The 20,916-nt window shown below is 43.4% G+C and overlaps 1 protein-coding gene across 1 annotated transcript in view; it reads left to right on the top strand.

Moving 5' to 3' along the window:
• The window catches only part of NDST1 (N-deacetylase and N-sulfotransferase 1), a 484,786-nt gene that overhangs the window by 184,753 nt on the left and 279,117 nt on the right, over positions 1–20,916 (top strand). The window contains exons 3-5 of the mRNA XM_069199555.1: positions 6,015–6,497; positions 10,053–10,140; positions 15,583–15,737. Coding sequence (XP_069055656.1) covers positions 6,015–6,497; positions 10,053–10,140; positions 15,583–15,737 — 726 coding nt within the window. The remainder of the gene's footprint in view (positions 1–6,014; positions 6,498–10,052; positions 10,141–15,582; positions 15,738–20,916) is intronic.

Below are 20,916 nucleotides of genomic sequence, written 5' to 3'. Positions count from 1 at the left end.
CATCTTCAAACACCCATAAGATCTTCACGGCAGACGCCACTGACTCGTCCTGTCACATTGCCTCTACCAGTGCCTCCCTTGTCAAAACTACCTTTGGCAGATCCACCAGCAGATGACCCTGACACTTCAGAAGGGGCTCAAGAAGGAGAGAGCAGGAATCAGGCTTCAACCACTACCAAGTGTATGTTTATATAACACCCACCAACTCTACCTCTACCACTTCCAGTGGACTTGACACAGACCATATAGGGGGCTCTCATAATTTCATGCAGTATACAGCAAAGTGCTTCCAGTTACCCTTAACCACCAAGCAGGCAGACTGCTTCCTGTGCGATTTTAAGGAGCCCATGAAGTCGATGAAGGCAATATACTATGAAAAATCCTGGACAAAAATATGAGGCGCCAGATAATGCACCAGCATTCCTTGTGTATCACCCTATACCAGACTCGGTTATTAGTCAAGCTGCTCGAAGGCACCTGAAGAACCGTTCTGCACCTATCGCTACACCACCGGATAGAGACGGGCGCAGCCTTGTCTCCATTTGGAAGCGGTTTTCAAGTATAGCAGCACTCACTGTACGGGCAGCTAATTCCCTAGCAATACTATGTAGATTCAACAGGCAAATGAGGTCGAGTGTGTCCCAATTAATAGATCTTCTGCCTAAAGAATCTAAGGAAAAGGGTGTAAAGATTCTCCGGGACTGAGAACGAGCCCCTGAGGCGATAATAGGCTGTACTATTGATATCTCCTCAACAGAATTTCAGCAGTTAGCAAGAGTAGCTGTACTCAGAAGGCAGGCCTGGCTGAAAGCAACAATCTTCAGACAAGAAGTACAGAGCAAACTTTTGGACATGACTTATGATGGTGAAGCATTGTTTGGCAAGCATATTGATGATGCTTTTCAAGCATTCAAGACTGATACGGATACTGCCATATCCTTAGGAACATTGCAAATGAAGAGGCAGCCCTTTCGAGGAGCCAGCAGCAGGAACCTTTTTCCTCTTGAGAAAGATTTCAATCTTATAGGCAGCAGTATCAGCCTTATCAGGGGCAATATTGTTTGCAGTATGCGCAACAGTACATACAACCACCTTTGGCAGCTTACAATCCGCCATCAAGAGGGAAGCAGCCCACTAGAGAGCGAGACACTGCAAGGAAACAGTGACCTTACACCAGTGCTGGCTACCCCTACACAAAACATCTTGGGGATCGTATTTTCCACTTCCCTCATCAGTGGTAAGGTATAACAATGGAGAAATGGGTTCTGGACGTCATAGCTTGGGAACATACCCTCAGATTCATCAACAAATCACAAAATGCCCCATCCAAAGGATCACCCCCGCCACATCTAAAACAGCTACTGATGGAACATTCTCTTATGATAAAAATGGGGGCAATAGAAAAGGTTCTGAAGTCTCAGAAGGGATTCTGTTTCTACTCCTGTTTCTTCCTCATCAGGAAAAAATCAGGAGACTGGCACACGATCTTACATCTTTGGAAACTAAACAAGTATTTAAAAAAGCTTTTATTTCGAATGGTCGTCTTACATCTTCTCAATCAATGGGACCATATGAAAGCTCTCAACTTCCAGGATGTATATTTACATATCTCCATTCCTCCCAAACATCGAAAATACTTATGATTTCAGGTAGCTGGCACCCCCTACCAGTTCAAGGTTCTCCCTTTCGGATTAAAGTCAGCTCTTCGCATATTCACCAAATGTCTGGCAGAAAGGAGTGCAAATATTCCCATACTTGGACGATTGGTTAATCAAGGCTTCAACATCTCAAAAGCCACAGCCAATAAGACCATGTGCTGTTCATTGTTTAAGAAACTAGAACTCACAATGAGCAAAGTCATCTCTCACACCGAATACAAGGCTCTCCTTCCTCAGCGCAGTTGTGGTCACCAAGACAGACAAAGCTTCTGTGTCTCTGGAAAGACAGAACAAGATCCAGTGATTAGCCCAAAAGCTTACCAAAATAGTCCATTTCAGTTCAACTGTAGAAGTCGCTCCTCAGAATGCTACCTTGCATTCCCCTGATCCCAACGCAGACTGCACATGCGTTCATTAGAAGAAGAATTAGACAAGCCGTGGACGCACGCCCATGGATCTTTCGAAGATTTCATTCAAATTACTCAAATAATGGTCTCATCCATGCAGTGGTGGGCTCCAAAAGTGAACATATCGGGAAGATTGACTTTTCTACCACAGGTGGCAGACTTTGTCATCACAACAGATGTGTCCCTAGAGGGAAGGGACGCTCATCTCCAGTATCTGTCAGCAGAAATGGTCCATCTCCGAAAAGAAACTGCACCTAAATCGTCTGGAACTAAAGGCCATAGCTCTAGCTCTCTTCTAGTTCTTTCCCAGAATTGCAAGTTCATAACCCGCAACACCACCAGCATGCACTGCTTAAATGGGGAGAAACAAGATTGGCAGCCCAGTCACACCAAGCCCAGGAGCTCTGGAAGTGGGTTATACAGAACAAGATATCACTGAGGGTGGCACATTTGAAAGGGACGTCAAATGGACTGGCAGACACACTAAGCAGGTTGACTTCCAACTTGCTACGGGTGGGAGCTCAAACCTTAACTCCTGTAAGACCTCTTTACTCGATGGGGCATACCATATCTAGACCTATTTGAGACAAGGAATAACCGCAAATACCTATACTACGCAAGCTGGCATCACCAGAAAGGATTGTGGGGGAATTCATTTTTGATAAGATGGTCAAAAATATTTGCATATGCTTTCCCCCCCTGATTTCTTTAAACCCACATATACTAAGGAAAATGAAGATAGAACCATGATAGCTCATCCTCATTGCTTCCAAACGGCCCAGCACTTCTGGTACACAGAACTAATTCTGCTTTCGGAACAACCCCATATCCAACTGACGCACACTCCGACATTGTTAACAATGAACAAGGGCCAGATACTGCACCCCAATCTGATGTCTGTTTATCGACCTGGCTTCTGATTTCCAAAATCTAGACATTTCCATGGACTGCAGAGAAATCCTGGTTAAGGCAAGAGTGGGCTCCACCAACAAGTCATATAAGCTGAAATTGAAACGTTTCAATATTTGGTGCCAACAAAACGGTTTACACCCATTCTCTCCAATCCCTAAACATATTTTGCCATATCTCTTACATCTAGCAAAATCTGGCTTTGCTCATTATTCCATAAGGGTATATCTAGTGCCATTATCTCGCTTTAGGGGAGTGGACTAGTCACCTTTACTTTGGTCATCAAGAATCATCAAAATGTTCATCAAAGGGCTTTTCAGGGTTTTCCTTCCTTTTGAAGGATCCTCCTCCTGCCTGGCATCTCAACATTGTATTAAGCCAGTTAATGAAAGCCCTGTTCAAACCAGTCCACAAGGCAGACTTAAAATATCTCACTTGGAAAATGGCATTGCTAGTAGCACTTACATCAGCAAGGAAAGTTGGTGAACTATAAGCATTTACCATAGAAGAGCCTTTTAGACTGTTCAAGAAAGAGTGTTGTCTTGAGAACTAACCCCAAATTCATACCTAAAATACCTTCGGAGTTTCATCTTAATGAGCGCATTGTTTTAAAGACTTTTTTTTCCAAATCCTCAAACAATGGCAGAGCAGTCTGTCCACACCTTGGTACATTAAGCTCTATTTACACAGAACACAATCTCTCAAATAAGACCAGTTGTTTATAACGTTTGGCAATGTAAGCAAAAGATTGCCAGATTTCAAGTTCACTATGGCAAGGTGGATTGAAGCAGCCATCCAATTCTGCCATGTTAAAGCAAGAAAATCATTGATGCGCAGAGTTAAGGCCCATTTGACGAGCCGTATCCTCATCCGTGGTCCTGTTTGCTGGTGCACAGATTCAGTAGATCTGTAGAGTGGCTACGTGGGCCAGCAGACACACCTTCATCCAACATTAATGTCTGGACGCAGCTGACAAATTCACATACTGCAGTAGGGCAAGCTGTTTTACCCATCTATTCCAGTAAGGTGAGCCAAATTCTAATTCTTTTTTTTCCCACCATCCGCTTCCTTTTGGTAATACTGTTATTTACATATACAAACTGATGCCTATTCTAATTTGTGCATGTGAATCTATGAAAGATCCAATACTGGAGAAGAAAATAAGTTACTCACATGTAAGTGTTATTCTCCAGTATTGGAATCTTTCATAGATTCACATGCGACCCACCCTCCTCTCCATAGAGGCTCCTCTTATTGCTCCTTGCTTTTACCTTCTACCTCACCTTGTGAGGGAAAATCTGATGAACTGGAGCCTCTGTGGTGAGGGTTTTAAACGGTGCTGTTGCCTGATTGGATGGTCTCGAGTCATTTTTAATGATACTCATAATCTGTAGACGTGAATGTCTCTAACATTGACTTCTATGCTGGTTGTCCTCTACTGCTTTATAGGTTAACCTGGGGGCTCCCACTTCGACGATGGGGAATGATTCAAGTATGTGAATCTATGAAAGATACCAATACTAGAGAACTACAGTTACAAGTAAGTAACATATTTTCTTTTCTACTATGCTGGTCAAAACTGGAGGAAAGATAGATTCCTGTCCATATGTGCACCAACGAATGTGTTGAACTATGTACTTTATAACCAAACAAGAGGCAAACTTATTTTGAAGAGCAGCAGGTATTGCCTTTTGAATAACTACATCACTGTCATCAGTGCAAGTCTTCAATTGACAGCGACGTGTCATTTGGATGACATTTGAGATTCAAAAAAAAAAAAAAAAAAACTTCTTACGAGGAGAGCAGTCACCCACTTGGACTGCAGTGATAGCTGCCATTTTCGTGCTGCCAGTCTCCCAAAACCAACACTATGGATTTCATGGGTTTTGGACCGATTCTGTTTTCAGAGCAAGGCCTTGTCGTTAAAACTCACTAATCCGATTTACCAGGGCCTGGCCAGGCATGGTAATAGTTTAGCAAAGCTTGACTTTCCTTGAGTATTACAATTTGGGAATAGGGGTTTGAAAAACGGTTGTGCTCAAAGGGAGATCAAACACAGTGATAGCAAGAATGCTTTATATATATATATAATTTTATATATATATATATACACACACACACACACACACACACACACACACATATATATATATACACTTTACTTATTATAAATATTTTCTTTATTGCCCACCGTGCCACCTCACTTTAGACTAAGCCATATGCAAATCATTCTTGGTCTTGCTGCAGTAGGAACAGTCCAGTCCAGACTTCCAAGACTGGTCCTATCTGGGCTGGAACATCAACCACCTACAGCGGTTTCCGGCTATTTGTTTTTGATTTACCACCCTAAGTAGCCGAGCTCACTGTGCCATTGGACACCAGCTATATAAGAAATTGGGTTATAGTTGAGGGGGCTGTTTTTGGATAGAAAACCAAACCCTATTTTTCAAATCACAATAATTCAGCCGTGTGTTAAGACTGTACTTCAGAAGGAAAACATAGATTATGGCAAGCAAAGCCAGATCATTAATTGCAGTATGCACTCAACCCTTCATTCTCAAGTGGTGTTCAGAACCCACAGTCATTGCATCCATCTTTTCTTTATGAAGCATCAGAAGCTTTATTTGTCTTTGTGTTGCCTTTGAATGAGATTCATTCTAGTCCCAACCTGCTGTAACAGGGGGCTGGTTTGAACAGTTCTGATTTTGTGTTCCAGTCGGACCTGTCAATTAGCAGATAGTGAGGATGCTTTGAGTTGAGAGAAGCTAAACATTTAATCTTGCTTTCAGGTGGCTTCAGTATAGGTTCTGCTCATATTGGATTTATTTTGTCATGTAAAGATTCATTATCATAGGCTGGGTCATGAGCCATAGTCCATCTTGCCTTGTTAGGATGCCTTGTTCTTCGAACTTGATGCAAGAGCAGAGGTTCTTATTTCTATGTGAACCAGCTTTTCCTGACCAAGGTCAGAATGTACAACGAGGTGTGTTTATCATGTGAGTTTGGAAAACATCTTTAATGTTATATTTTGCTTTTACAGGCCAATGAGAACAGTTTACTCAGTGCACAGTTGAAAGGCTTCCCCCTATTTCTTCATTCAAACCTGGGACTGAAAGACTGCAGTATTAATCCGAAGTCCCCTCTACTCTACATCACACGTCCCAGTGAGGTGGAGAAAGGTCTGCTGCCTGGCGAAGACTGGACGGTCTTCCAGTCCAACCATTCCACCTACGAGCCAGTCCTGCTTGCCAAGACGAAGTCTGCAGAGTCAATACCACACATGAGTGTCAACGCAGCCCTGCACACCACAGTGGTGCAGGATCTCGGTCTTCATGATGGCATTCAGAGGGTTCTTTTTGGAAATAACCTCAACTTTTGGCTCCACAAGCTTGTGTTTGTTGATGCTGTCTCCTTCTTGACTGGCAAAAGACTTTCCCTCTCTCTTGACCGCTACATCCTGGTTGACATTGATGACATCTTCGTTGGCAAGGAGGGCACCCGCATGAAGGTGGAAGATGTGAAGGTATAAAAAACAGATGATGAGTTAATGATCATAGTCAAATTCTTTTTGCCATAACTGACAATAATGAAAATGTAATGTAATATATCTATATCTCTCATATATATATATATATATATATATATATATATATATATATATATATATATATATATGTATTCAAAAAAACTGGTGCAGTATAATCGCACACCAAGGGCTGCACATCATCCAAAATGAGCTCGTAAAATAGTAGAGTCAAAAACCACTTATGAATAATTTCATCGGCTGCTATTTATTGAAAAAAGTTTAAATGCAGATAAATTCGACCCGCATAAAATGGTATAAAAAGCACAAAAAGGAAATCAATAATGTGCCCACCATGAACAAACACACGCTGTCCCAACCACACACGGACAAAACATTTGACAAGCAAATTTATATCTAAGTGTGTTTACAGCATCCATTTAGGTGGATAGGCATTCCTGACTTTAGTATACTACTGCACAAATGTGAATTCAAATGTACTTGTGAGTGTGAAGTAGATATGTGGTACTTGTTGAATGGTTGTAATTGAGCCTGTTCGGGAAGACAAGAAACCTACTCAAGTACCCTTTCACTGCATAAATCTAAGTAGCTCTGCTGTGTTGATACTGTACTGGCCTGCACAGAAACTGAGATTTTCTGATGTTCAGTCACTCTGAAATTCCAACAGCTTTGGGACAGCCAGCCTCCTGTTTCCTTTGTTAACTTGTCTTGGGTGGTGATTTTGCTGTAGTTAATTGTGTTATAGTGTTAGGGGTGCATGGTAGCTCATACCCATTAAGAGAAGGCGAGTTGTGGAGAAACCTCGCTTGCAGTTTGTGCTCTTCAAGAATCCATACACAATGACTTGGTTGCCGAAGTTTTTCCGTAGTTCTTGCCAGCTTTCCAGTATTAGTAATGAGGTTTATGTTAGTGGCCGGAAGATGAGTGGGGTTTTGAAAGGAATATTAGTAAAACCTTTTAAGGATTGTAAATTTTGGTTCTTAAAGCCTCTGTGGTAGTGTGATTGTTGCATATCTGACCAGGATAATAATAGAAATATTACTACACTCCTTGTCAAGCGTCCTGATAACCTGTAAAGGTAACAAGGTATGTTCTCTTGCATTTCCATTGTACAAAAGATCATTATGCATGCAATAACAGTGATAACTTACAGTGATACATAAGATTTGCACCACAAGACTGAGGAATTTCCTTGGGATCCTCCATTTTAACAAGCATTCGCAATACAATAGGTCTCACATTTATTTGAGTGGAGCTGTTGGCATTGTAAATTTACAACTGCACTTCTCTTGCCACATTAATTGGCCAACAATGCTGCATATTTGGGTCCTTTTATGCTGCATAATTCCAGTGGCCTTGCATATAAATAAAGGGCTAGTAGGCCTACTGGAATATGTTTTTCAAACAAGGCCCTTAAAACACAAACTAGTCTCAGGTGCAGAACAAATGTACCAGCCATAAGAGAGCTTGCAAATATACTGAATGTTGTTATGGGTTATTTTTTTGGGGTCCCCACTAACCTAGTGTGGGGACCCAGAGATGATCTAGAAAGAACGAGCATGTTGCAGTGAACATGTTATGAGCAATAATGTTTTGTAAAAAGACTGCCCTGCAAAGCATTATAGGGTGAGTTTCCAAGTGCTGAGAATATTGTAGTATGTTGACTGTAATGCTCGGAATAGCCCGTAGAGGACACCACAATAAAAATAGCATTTCTTAGAAACATGTTCATCTAGCCATATAGTTAGTGTCTAGAGGGCATAACCGCATGCAAACAGAATGGCAGAAAATAAGGCAAGTGCAGCCATATATTCAGCCTCCAGAGCAGTGGTTCCCAACCTTTTGACTTCTGTGGACCCTCACTTTATCATTATTGGAACCTGGGGAGCCCCACTGAATCATTATTGGAATTCGGGGATTCCAGCTATTGAGTCATTCCTGAAAGCTGGGTATGTATTTTGTTAATATTATTTACTTTTCTAAGCAGTCGCGGACTGCCTGAGAAGGCTTTGCGGACCCTTAGGGGGTCCCATGACCACAGGTTGGGAACCACTGCTCTAGAGGGTGCAGTGCATTACCATTTTCAAGACTAGCAGGCCCACTATGATATTACAAACAAGACCCTTAAACACAAACTCTCAGCTGTAAAACAAGTTCCAGCCACGAGAGAGCTTAAAAAGACAGTGAATAGTGGGAGGGGTTATTCTTTTGGGCCCCCCACTAACCTAGTGTGGAGGCCCAGAGTTGACCTAGACAGAGTGCTGTGTTGAACATTTAACTGGTGGTCCCTTTGTCCTAGGATAACCATAGGCTGAGTAATGGACAAAACTGTTTTGTAAAAGAATGTTTGCTAAGCATTATGGGGTGAGTTTCCCAGGTGCAGTGAATATTGTAGTATCGTCTCTCCCGCTGTGGCGGGAGAGCCACTTTGAGGATTTCTGTGTTTTTTACGTAAAGCGTTTATCAATTAGAAGTGTTTTTGTGATAGCTATGGAGCATGAAGGGGAGAGCCAAAAGAAATGACTCTGATTAGGTAACAGTGTGAACAATGTGACCAGTGCTTCAATACAGCCAATGGAATTCGCGCCTTGAGCTCCCTGGCCAACATTGAGCACCAAGGCGAGAAACAAAATAAAAAAATAGTCTGCCCACGCTGAAGTATGTCGGCAGTTGTGCAGTTCGCCATGTAACAGGGTCAGTCTCCAAGGCGGTAACCAAACCGCCCCAAGGCGGAACAAACGTAAAGCATTTACCAATAACATCAAGTGATTTTTGAAAGGCAAGCCTACGAACAAGTGAAAGTGATGGGTGTGGTTAAAAGCCCACAGAATATTTGCTTCCGCGCTCAACCTGAAAAGGAAGAAGAATTGAGACTTAAAATGAAAAAGAGAAAAGACAAGGTAATGAGACCGTGGAAATAAGAAGGGCTTACAATTGAATGGATAATGTATAAAGAGGGTTGATAGTTTCCGCTTGAATTATTAAAGACAAGGTACTCCCAACTGGAGCACGGTAAAACATACAATGACATCCTTATTTTCCATATTATAATCTTAATCACTAAAGTATTCCCTTCACCTTTAAATATGTTATAATCACATTATGTGTAACTGTGGGATGTTGACATATTTTTACTCTTTTAGAAAGGTGGTTGTGACTTTTACTAAGCTTGATTGCTGTAATTCCACACCATGTCTTTGAAGTGGGGTTACCAGGCCTGATTGAGTTTTTTGCATGTAGAGAGAAGTCAAAATCTGGTCATGCAAATTGAGAAAGTGACAGTTTATAATGTGACTGATATTTCCCATCTGTGCAATGTTTAGAGACACCTTATTTCTTTAGAAATGCTTACGTACATGTGCACACCCCCCCATCCCCAAATGCACAGTTACATTACAAGCAATGTCAAGCCACTAAAGGCTGCTGTCTTTCACCCAGGCTTGCATGAACTTCAAGAAACCCCCCTACTCACACCATCCTTACAACTTGAGAAGGAAACTTGGACATACTGTTTTTTCTTCTACAATTTTGCAGGCCTTGTTTGACACTCAGAATGAATTGCGCAACCAGATCCCGAACTTCACCTTCAACCTGGGGTACTCTGGGAAATTCTTCCATACAGGTAAAGAGGCATTCTTGTCTTCTTCTAGGTACAGCTGTGATTTCCCTAGCAGTGTAAAAGTTAAACAAAGTATACTTCAGGTGGCATTGAATGAGACACCGCACATGAAATCTGACACTGGATTTAAGTTCAGCCTGATCAGGTGGTTCCCTCATGCCTGGGTGGTTTGTCAGTGTTATGGCGGCTAAAGTTTTGAATAGCTGGATTTATAGTATACAGTTGTATTTTGCTTGTTTTGTTCAGTGCTGCACTTTTTTGCACTCCACTGCTTTATTTCTCTATTAAATGTGTACCTTCTCAGTGCTTGGCGACTGCTATTCTATGTTGTGCCAAGCAGGTATCCTTATTCTGTACATTTTGCTAATGTCTACTCTAAGGACTGTCATTCTTGAGAAAGTAATCTAGAGAGGATAGCAAACTCCGAAAGATTAGGCATTCAGTCACAAAAAAAGAGTCCAAATAACTTCTAGGTCATACACCAGACATGGAGTTCTGGAATTTTGAAATTACAAGCCTGACTCCCTTAAAATATCAACAGATCGATAGTTTAACACAACAGTCGCTATGAACAAAAACAAGTATGCTACATTTCCATGGTTTAAATTGATAACCGCAGTTAATGCGTTGCATTTTTAGGGTCGAGCCTGCAATAGCATGGGCTAACACATGTTTCCTGCTTACAAGACCGTGTTAACAAAAGGGGCTTGGAGTCCACCTGTTGCTTACCATTTGTGGCTTACATGGCACTCGTCTTTACAGTCTAGTACTTGGTCACTGCAGGCCTAGCATAATTTCCATTTCTTTCTGTGGAGCAGGGACCAAGCACTGCTTGATTCAACTAAATCAGTGCCCGTCAGCTGCTCCTGACGTGATTGAGGTACTGTTTTGTTCTTTTTAACTTCTAGAGCCCTACAAACTGAAAGGCGTGAGACTGGGAAAAACGTGTCCAGTAGGACAAACAAAATTGCAAAGTTACAATTTTTTTTTTTTTATAGTTTGCTTTATTTTGTTAAGTCTTTTCTCACTTTTCAGACTCATGTTGTGTTTTGTTTTTGCTCATGGTCGCTGTTCTCAAAGGAGGATGATTATGATGTTCTAAATATTGCATATGCTTATGTGTAATTTCCAAAATGCCTTAACACATAACGGTGCAGTACATCCGAATCCACCCCACTCCAGTCAGCCCCACTTCAGCTTACCCCATCTCACCCCACACCAGTCTACCCTGTCCAACTTACCCCACTCCAAACCAGCTCACACCAGTCCAGCCCAGCTCACACCAGTCCCCACCCACTCAGTCTACTGCACTCTAGTCGACCTTACAACCCACCCCACACCAATCCAATCAAACCTCTCACCTCAGTCCAATCCACCACTCTCCAAACCTCCCAACCCACCCAATCTAATTCACCCCACTTCAGTCCAATCCGCCCATTCCAGTCTATCCCAGTCCAGTCCTCGCTCCAGTCCAATTCTCCTCGCTCCAGTCCGGTCCACCCCTCCTCACTCCAGTCCGGTCCACCCCTCCTCGCTCCAGTCCACTCCTCCTTGCTCCAGTCCACCGGACACCAATCCACCCCACACCAATCTACCCCACTTCACTCCACCCCACTCTAATCCAGTTAACCATACTCCAGTCCACCCCACTGAATCTAATCCATCCCAGTTCATTCCTCCCCAATCCAATCCTCCCCACATCAATCCAGCCCACCCCACTCCAATAAAAAACAATCCACCCCATTTGAATACAGCCCAGTCCAGTAGATCCACTACACCTCAGTCCACCCCAGTTGACACCACCACACCTCAGTTGACCCCGCTCCACCCCTCTCCAGTCCAGTCCAACCCAGTCCAATCCAGCCAAATCCACCCACTCCCTCCAGTCCAACCCATCTCATGCTAATCCAGCCCACCCCATTCTAATCCAACCTGCCCCACCTCATTCACATCCAATCCACCCCACCCCAATCCACTCCAACCCACCTCACTCCATTCTATCACACTTCAATCCAATACAATGCATCCCCCTCCAATTCACCCTACCCCAATCTACCCATTCAAATTCATTCCACCCCATTCAGTACAATCCACCCAACTCCAGTCCACCCCACTCCAACCCAATGCAACCTAATCCACCTGACCCTACTACAGTCCACCCCCTCCCAGTCCACCTTAATCCACTCCACTCCAATCATCCTACTCCAGACCAGTCCACTTCACTCCAATCCAGTCCACTTATTCCTATCCACCCCATCCAATCAAATCCCTAAATTAAATCTGCCCCACTCCAATCCACACCATCTTATCCACCCCACTCCACCCACATACACACCAGTTCAATCCACCCCACTCCAGTCCACCACACTCCAGTTCACTGAACCGCACTCCAATCCATCCACCCATTTCAATCCACGCCAGTTTGATCCAGTCCACCCCATCTAGTTCACTCACTCCAATCCAACCTACCCCACTCTACTCCAGTCAACCCCACTCTACTCCAGTCCCCCCTCTGCTCCACTACATTCCACTCCAGTTAACCTCATCCAATCCACTCCAGCCCAGTTCAATCATCCCACACTCCTCGACTCCACCTCAAACCAAACCACTCTACTCCAAACTAATCCACCCCATCCCACCCAGTTCAATCCACTTCACTGCAGTCCATCCATCCTATCCCAGTCTATCCACCCCACTCCAATACAATATAATCTAACCCACTCTGCTCCTGTCCCAGTCCACCTACTCTGCTCCAATCCACCCCACTCCGCTCCAGACAAGTGTACCTCAATACACCCCAGTTTAATTGTCCATCCACCGCACTCCAATTCAATCCACCCCACTGCAATCCACTCCCCCAATTCACCCCCCTCCAATCTAGTCCACCTAATCCAGTCCACTCCACCCCACTCCAGTCTACCCCACCCCATTTTAATACACTCCAGCTCACCACACCCCAGTTCACCCCACTCAATCCATCTCACTATACCTCAGTCCAGTTGACCCAACTATACCCCAATCTAATCCACCCCACTCTACCTCAATCCAATCCACCCCACTACCTAAGTCCACCCTATGCCGCTCCACTCTACAACGCTGTCTACCACTGACCTGCAGTTCACTGTACTCTAACAAATCTACTATACAACACTCTATCCCTCCACTCTACATCGCTGTACTCCCCCACTCTACATCGCTGTACTCCCCCACTCTACATCGCTGTACTCCCCCACTCTACATCGCTGTACTCCCCCACTCTACATCGCTGTACTCCCCCACTCTACATCGCTGTACTCCCCCACTCTACATCACTGTACTCCCCCACTCTACATCACTGTACTCCCCCACTCTACATCACTGTACTCCCCCACTCTACATCACTGTACTCCCCCACTCTACTCTACGACACTCCATGCCACTAACAGTTAGCCATGCTGAACAGCAGCTACCCTGGTGTACAGCATGGATAACATAAATTGCCAAAGCCAATAGCTTTTGCCAGTGCTTGTTATAAGTGTTATTTATTTTCCTGAAAGATTGACACTGTTATTAGGACAAGTCATTTTCCATAAAGACCAAATTAGCACATAGAAGTCAAATAGTCCGGTTTCATTGTTGCTTCTATAATCCAGACCCACCTCTGCTTTTTATTGTTATGTCATTTTAGCTTGTCGATATTTAAACTCTCAGGCCTTTCTCTGAATGCTGTAATTTCTCATTTAAACCCTTATATTTTCTTGCCATACTGCCTGTCTTCATAATGACCACTGCCTCATTAAGCCTGTCCGGTCGTGCCTGACTTGGAGACAGCAGACCCTGTATATTAATTTTCAACTTCTATTGCCCACCACTGTGATCTTTCCTTACCACCCTCACCGCCATCCAGCGCCCTGCTGAGTCCCACTGTGAGACAGGTTTTGCTGACCATTGTTCAAGTGGCATATACATGTCAGCCCCTTCTTTAAATGTAACTTTTTCCAAGGCTAATGCACTTCTACGTTGTGTTGGCCACAAAACCCAGCAGGAGAAAAGGGATATTTCTCTTAAGTCTGCACAACCATGATAACGGGACCTCATAGCAAAGGGTACCACATCAGGCTGCAGTGGTAGCTGGTGAAGCCAGGAATAAGGTGGTGGACAAGTAGCATCTACTTTGTTGTGGCAGTCCAACCAGTCTCATTGGTACCTGCAGCACCTCCATAACCAGACTTATTTATCTCAATTATCCATCCTGCCTCCTACAATGGGCCAATGGCAGATGTGCTCAGTCTAAAGATAAATTTCTCCAGAGTAAGATGCAAATGAAAGGATTGGCTACCTTGCCTTAGTGACAAGTGTTTATGTATTTTAAATGCAAGAGATATGGAGAACCCTTATGCATCATAGGCCATTCCTTCCTATAGGCAGTGATCCAAAAATCAGAGGACCTCAAGCCTCTTTCATTTGTAATGTTGATAAATTGCCAGAAAGTAGACTACTATATTGGCCAAGACATCAGAGTTTTACGGTATAGACACCATATATTTTGCTACTGCTCAGTAGAGAACACTCGTAGCAGAGATGCTGATTGTTTCATCAGTGAAAAGAGGGAGGGGATTCAGGTAAAGATAAAAGGCCTCCATTTGCATGAGAAAGTAAATCTCTTAGCTGGAGAGAGGAATGTTTGCAGATTCACAGCGAAGTGAGATGGCTGACTTTTGGGAATTTTTGATTAAGCACTCTGAGGTGGAGAGCAAAGCTGTATATATTTACATTCACTTTGGCAAGAATTCCTTAGTGCTTTGCAAATCAGAAGTCCTAAGTTCCACTGAAGAGCAGTGTTCGAGACCAGGTGTTTTGATTGGAATTTGGGGTTGGGGAAACAAATTATCTGACCGATTGGGTGCACTTAGCAAAGTCACCACTAAACCAACAGTCCACCATGTTCATGATATTTTTATATTGAAAATGAAACTACTTCATACATTTTGAAAAGTTCACAAGGCTGTTGAATTGTTACTACCATTTTCTAATTGAATGAGAGTTGCCTAGAGCTGAGAACTGATTGGACAGTGTGCATCTCAGACCCACTGGACTACTTCTTTTTTGTGTCTTTCTATTTTCTCATGGTGTCTTTTGTGATGCTTAAGCTATATTGTTTTAGATAAATAACTTCACCTTACAGCTACTCTACACTATTATTTGTACTCCATTTGTACAAAACATTGCTACTTTATTGCACCTGTTTAAACGAGCCTGAAAGATGCAATCTTCCAAATAAGAGAACATGTCTTTACAATGACAATGTATTTATCTTTATGGATAATAATCAATATTTGTTCCTTCCAAGGTGATGGCAATTGCATGCAATAGATTCTCTATACGTATGGATGGTGGTTGTCTCTGTTCACCTGGCCAGGTTCTGCATGTTTTGTGACACTTTCGCATACTTTTTCTCCCTGAAAGGTACGGATGCAGAGGATGAAGGTGACGACCTACTTCTCTCTTACGTGAAGGATTTTTGGTGGTTTCCACACATGTGGAGTCACATGCAGCCCCACCTCTTCCACAACCAATCCGTACTTGCCGAGCAGATGGTGATGAACAAGAAGTTTGCACTTGTGAGTAAGGAGACAGATCTGGCATGTGCTGTGGGGAATGCAAGACCTGTCTGATAAGAAGCTTACACTGTCTTGAAATGGTCTGGATTGCTAATCTGCCGCAGTTTCTGTCCAGTACGCCATTTCAGGGAATGTTATCTAATTGATTGAAATAATGAGTTCCTTTTACAGTAGTCTGTAGTTTTTTGTTAGAAGTGGAACAATCTCTAGCTTCCCCTGAAGTAAGCAAGAACTATCAGTTCTTCATAAAAAGGGAAACAATTAGTAACTTCATCCAAAATCCGAGAAGCTGACCATTTTCCTGAAACTGCGGGGAGGTCTACGACTTCTCCATCAACCGTGGGTAAAGCTTGGGACGATCACAAGACTACAACTACACTTTCTTGAACCCTTGTAGGAGCATTGTGGTCCCTAATTAGCCCAAGTAAAATCTTAACCCAATGGAAGTGGCTGCACCTTCAGAGCGAGGTCGGCAGTTCTTAATAAACTGACAGAAGTCTGCACTTTTTTTGTTGTCTTTAAGGAAAACATTTTTTAACCTGAGCTGGAAGTCTGGTGGCTTTCTAAACATAAACTATTTTTCATTTGTGGGGTTATTTTTAGGCACAGCTATTGCGCTGTGGGAGTTTCGGTGACACTAGTTGACTTAAGGGTGGAAGAACATGAGGGGCGGATACTAAGGAGGGAAGAGCCACACTTTTAGATATACCTGGTGTCCCAATATTGAAGGTCACAGGCCTGGGTACCCTAAAGTATATTTAGTTTTTCTTAATCCCGTCATTTGTCGTGTTGAGTTTTATATAAGAACTCCCTCCATTCTCTTTACCCATTAGGAGGTAGAGTCCGCCCTGGTGGCGTGGTCCTACCAGGGTGGGGAGAGGATGCTGAGGATGAAGCATGAGATGAGTAGTGTGTGAGGCTTCTTCTACCAAAAGGAAGGGCTTTCTCACGAGACCCGACAGTATTACTATGTTGTTCAAATAAGGCTCAGACTTATTTCTCTAAGTAGGGGATGAAGTCTTGGTGTTTCGTATTCTATTCTATCCTTTTTGCGTTTAAGCATTTAGTCTAGGGAGGACGTACAGTAGTGCTTTACTTCCCCCTTCTCCAGGTTGTGTGATTCTAGAGGAAGATATCGATGCATGTTCACCACAGTAAGAGACAGACACGTATCTCTCGATGCCATCTCCACCACATCACCCTGAACCATGGGCAGTTGTCTCATTCGGTATTGAAATGGAGGTAGAAAAAGAGGATACCCATTTTCTCCTTGAAACCCTATAACACGTATACAAGAAAGACAATTTCTTCCAATGTTGCCTAGCATAATAGAGCAGGGCTGAGATGGTTATAGCAGGCCAGGTACAGCTAAGGCAGTAAGACCACATTTTGAAAGGGAATTAAAGACTTCTACCAAGGATCCAACCTACACATAGGGGCACGTTGAGGCAAACTCATAAGTAGTATCGGCAGCAAGGAAAAGGGCTCTATCCCCAATAGCTAAGGAGCCACCACTCAGTAAAGAAAGCAAGCGGAGTAGATGCTTTAGGTAGAGAAATGGAAAGAGCTGCAGCCACGGAGGGGCTATAGCTAATTCTAGTGCTCTTTTAAATAGGCATACTCATCAGATTTGGGAAGAGATGGAAGAGCTCATTGCTCATCTTCGAAGCAATACAAACAAACATTTGCAATGCAGTGGGTCTCGCGTTTGCTTGAGTTAGATCTGTTAACAGTGTAAATTCCTAGCTGGACTTTTCTTGCCACTTAAATTTCAAATGAAAAGTAAAACAGTTGACATGAGCGAGCCGATTCAAGGCACCATGGCCGACATGAGCATGAGTGCGAAGGAGAGACACAAAAGGATAAATAAGTTTGCTTGCAGTGAAACGTATTGGCGTTTGTGCAATTATCCATGTAACAAGGTAGATGGCCAGGGTGGTAACAAAACTGCCCCAAGAAGGCACAAAATAAAGCCTTTACCAATGTAACAAAGGATACTTGAAAGGCAAGCCCATGAATCAGTGATAGTGATGGGTGTGCAGTGGGCGTGGTTAAAAGCCCACAGATAGATTACAAGCCAGAGCGTTTGCATGCTAGACTTTAAATAGAGCAAAGAACTTATTTGAAGGGGACAAAATCTTGCTAATTTTGTTTTCAGCCTTCTTTAGGCACAGTGGAGTTGGCTAGCGGCAGCTGGGAAATAGGCACAGTGCTCATGAAGTCATACATTGCTGCATAAATCTGGTTTTAAACCAGAAGTCCAATCCAATATCGTAGACCTGCCACTTAAAGGAGGGCAACTCTTTGACTCAGAGCTGGCTATGAAGAATGCCAATGAAATTGCAAAGGTCATGGTGGCATTACAGACCTATAGGCCATCATTTACAGGGGATTCCCTACAAAAAAAAGTGAAGCAAGGCAGTTTTCTAACACACAGCCTCTAGTGCACACTAGAGGTAGCCATTTCTTTACACTGTCACAACAACAGAAATCACACCAAAACCCTTCGTTCAAGGAACAGGAAAGAAGAGAGGAAACTCTAAAGAATCTGCCTCAAGCTCCTCAAGAAGACTTTCATTCTTCATCCCTGAACACAAACCCCTGTAGGAGGTAGGTTAAAAGACTTCCTAAACAAAAGGAAGTCCATCACTCAGTGAGTTGTAAACATTGTTAAATGCCTAACACCCCTCCTGGGGTATAAGCTGTCAACCAGGACACTTCAGCTATCGTTGTCTTGGTCTTTTCATTCAGTGTGACTCCAGGTGTAGCCTATCTATGTATAATCAGCCTTGCGGTTTGGTGTTTCTTGGCTTTCCTCTTTTCCTTTTCTCTTGAGGGTTCCATGTCTGGGCTTGCCTAGTGCTTTTTTGACCTGAGCTTGCGGAGGGTGTGACCTATCCAGCCCCAGCATCTTTTCATGATTTCTTCATGGGCGTTGAGTTGGGAAGTCTGCTGTCATAGGTCGTTGTTGCTGATGGTGTTTGGCCAGCAGATTTGGAGGATTTTCCTCAGACTGGTGGCGGAGGTCTGGATTTTGTTTGCGGTTAGTCACTGTTGTCCTCCAAGTTTCTGCTCTGCACAGAAGGACCGATTTTACACTGGTGTTAAAAAGCCTGACTTTGGTTTACTGTGTTAGGTCCTTCGAGCTCTAGACCTTTAGGTGAATTAAGGCTGCCCTTGATTTGGTGATTCTTGCTTTGACATCGGCATCGGTGCTGCTCTGCTTGTCAGTGACACCACTAAGGTAGGTGCAGGCCTCAATCTCTTCTAGTGGATTGCCTGAAAGAGAGACTGCCACTATCCTGGCTGTATTAGCCTTCAGGATCTTGCCCCCCCCCCATGAATGTTGAGGCCAAGTTATGCTGTTGTGGCTATCACATTGTCGTTCTTCTCTTGCATCTGCTAATAAGTATGAAAGAGAAGTTCCAGAATGTCTTGCATTCAATGTGTCCACTGAATCCAGTTTCTTCTCCCTGATATGGATATCTTCATGATCCAGTCTGTGGCCAGCAGGAAGAGAAAAGGGAAGATCAAGCAACCCTGATAACTGCTTCCTCACTTAGAAGGTTTCAGGGAGTTGTCATCCATTGACTGTCTTGCAGGTCATTCCCTTGTAAGAGTTCCTGATGATGCTTAAGAGTTTATCTTTGCAGAAGCCACCTTGATCGTTTGACAACTGAGTGTCGACTTGTTCCTTCATTTTGTACAGGATGCCTCTGTGCCTGGGTTGGTAGACGTTATCCCTGTGTAGTTTGCACAGTTACTCAGAGCACCTTTCTTGGGGATATTGAGGAGATAGCCCTTCTTCCAATCTGATGACACCTTTTCTTCTTTCCGGATCCTTCCACACATGGGATAGAGCATGTCTACTGATGTTTCAATGTCTGCCTTCAGTGCCTCTGTAGAAATATTGTCAGGTCCTGCTGCCATACTATTTCTCAGATGTTTAATGGTCTGCTGTAGTTCTGCTTGGAAGTCCTTTCCGGTTGGCGGTGTATCTGGTCAAGACTGAGGCACGGACTGGTTCAGGAGTTCTTCAAAGTGCTCCACCCATCTTCGTTGTTGGTCTTCGTTACCCATGATTATTTTCCCAGCTTTGTCTTTAACAGGTCTTTCTGACATGTATCTGCCAGAGAGTTTCCTCATTACAATGTTGTTTTCTTACATGTTTCCATGGCTAGTTGCTTCTTGGGCTTCTGTGGCAAGACCATAGACCATTGGTGGATCTTTCCCTGTTTGTGCTTAAGCTCATCTTTGCTTCCCTTTTGGTTTTGGTGTACCCCTCCCCCCCCAAAGAGCTTTTGCGTTTTCTGCACTTGTTCTGCTGGTGTAGACTGCAGCTTTCTTTTCTTTTCTATTTTGGATTTTGCAGAGAGACTTGGTGGAGATCAATTCTTTATGCTGGTGTTTGTTGGGACCCAAGACATCCTGACAGGCTGATGTCATTTTTTACTTTGATCTTCTCCCTCTGAATTTCTGCTGGTTCTCTGTCATTCTCTAGTTCTTGTCGAACTTGAAACTTATTTCCGAGGATGACTTGAGTACTCACTCTGTTTCTGTGCATCTTTGAGGACAATGGTGTTATATTGTTGGTGTTGGTTTGTCGGTTCCATCCATGCTTTCTTCAGTTTTACACTGGCCACGACAAGGTGATGGTCTGACGCCAAGTCCACTGCTTTCATCACTCCCATCCTAAAAGTACCTCTGGAATGTATTGGCAATGCAGGCATGGTCGATCTGATGCTCTTTTGAATAGTCTGACACCACGCTGCCTTATGTATTCTTTTGTGTTGGAATACACTGCCATCTATCACCAGACTGTTCAATGCGCAGAGATCTGGAAAACTTTCAACATTCTTGTTAATGTTGCCAAGGCCATGGTTGCCCATGACAACTTCATACCTGATGTTGTAGCCTCCAGTTTTGACATTGAGATCCACCATCAATATGATGTCTATCTCAGGGTATTTGCCCAGGAAGGACTGGTGTGTGTTGTAAATCCTATTTTTATTTCTCTTCCTCAATCTTATTTGTAGGTACACAGCACTGAATAACATTCATGTTCATCCTATTTTTTTACCTTTTTTTTTTTGTTCCTGTGCGGAAGGTCGCTGGGGGGCTTCCCATCCAGTGGGAGCTCTGTTCGCTGCTGGTGATAGCATTAGTGCTACTCCCTAAG

Source organism: Pleurodeles waltl, chromosome 7, assembly GCF_031143425.1.
Source record: "Pleurodeles waltl isolate 20211129_DDA chromosome 7, aPleWal1.hap1.20221129, whole genome shotgun sequence".
Classification (NCBI taxonomy): Eukaryota; Metazoa; Chordata; class Amphibia; order Caudata; family Salamandridae; genus Pleurodeles; species Pleurodeles waltl.
The sequence above is the reverse complement of the archived record's forward strand: the minus strand, read 5'-3'. Positions and strand labels throughout refer to the sequence as shown.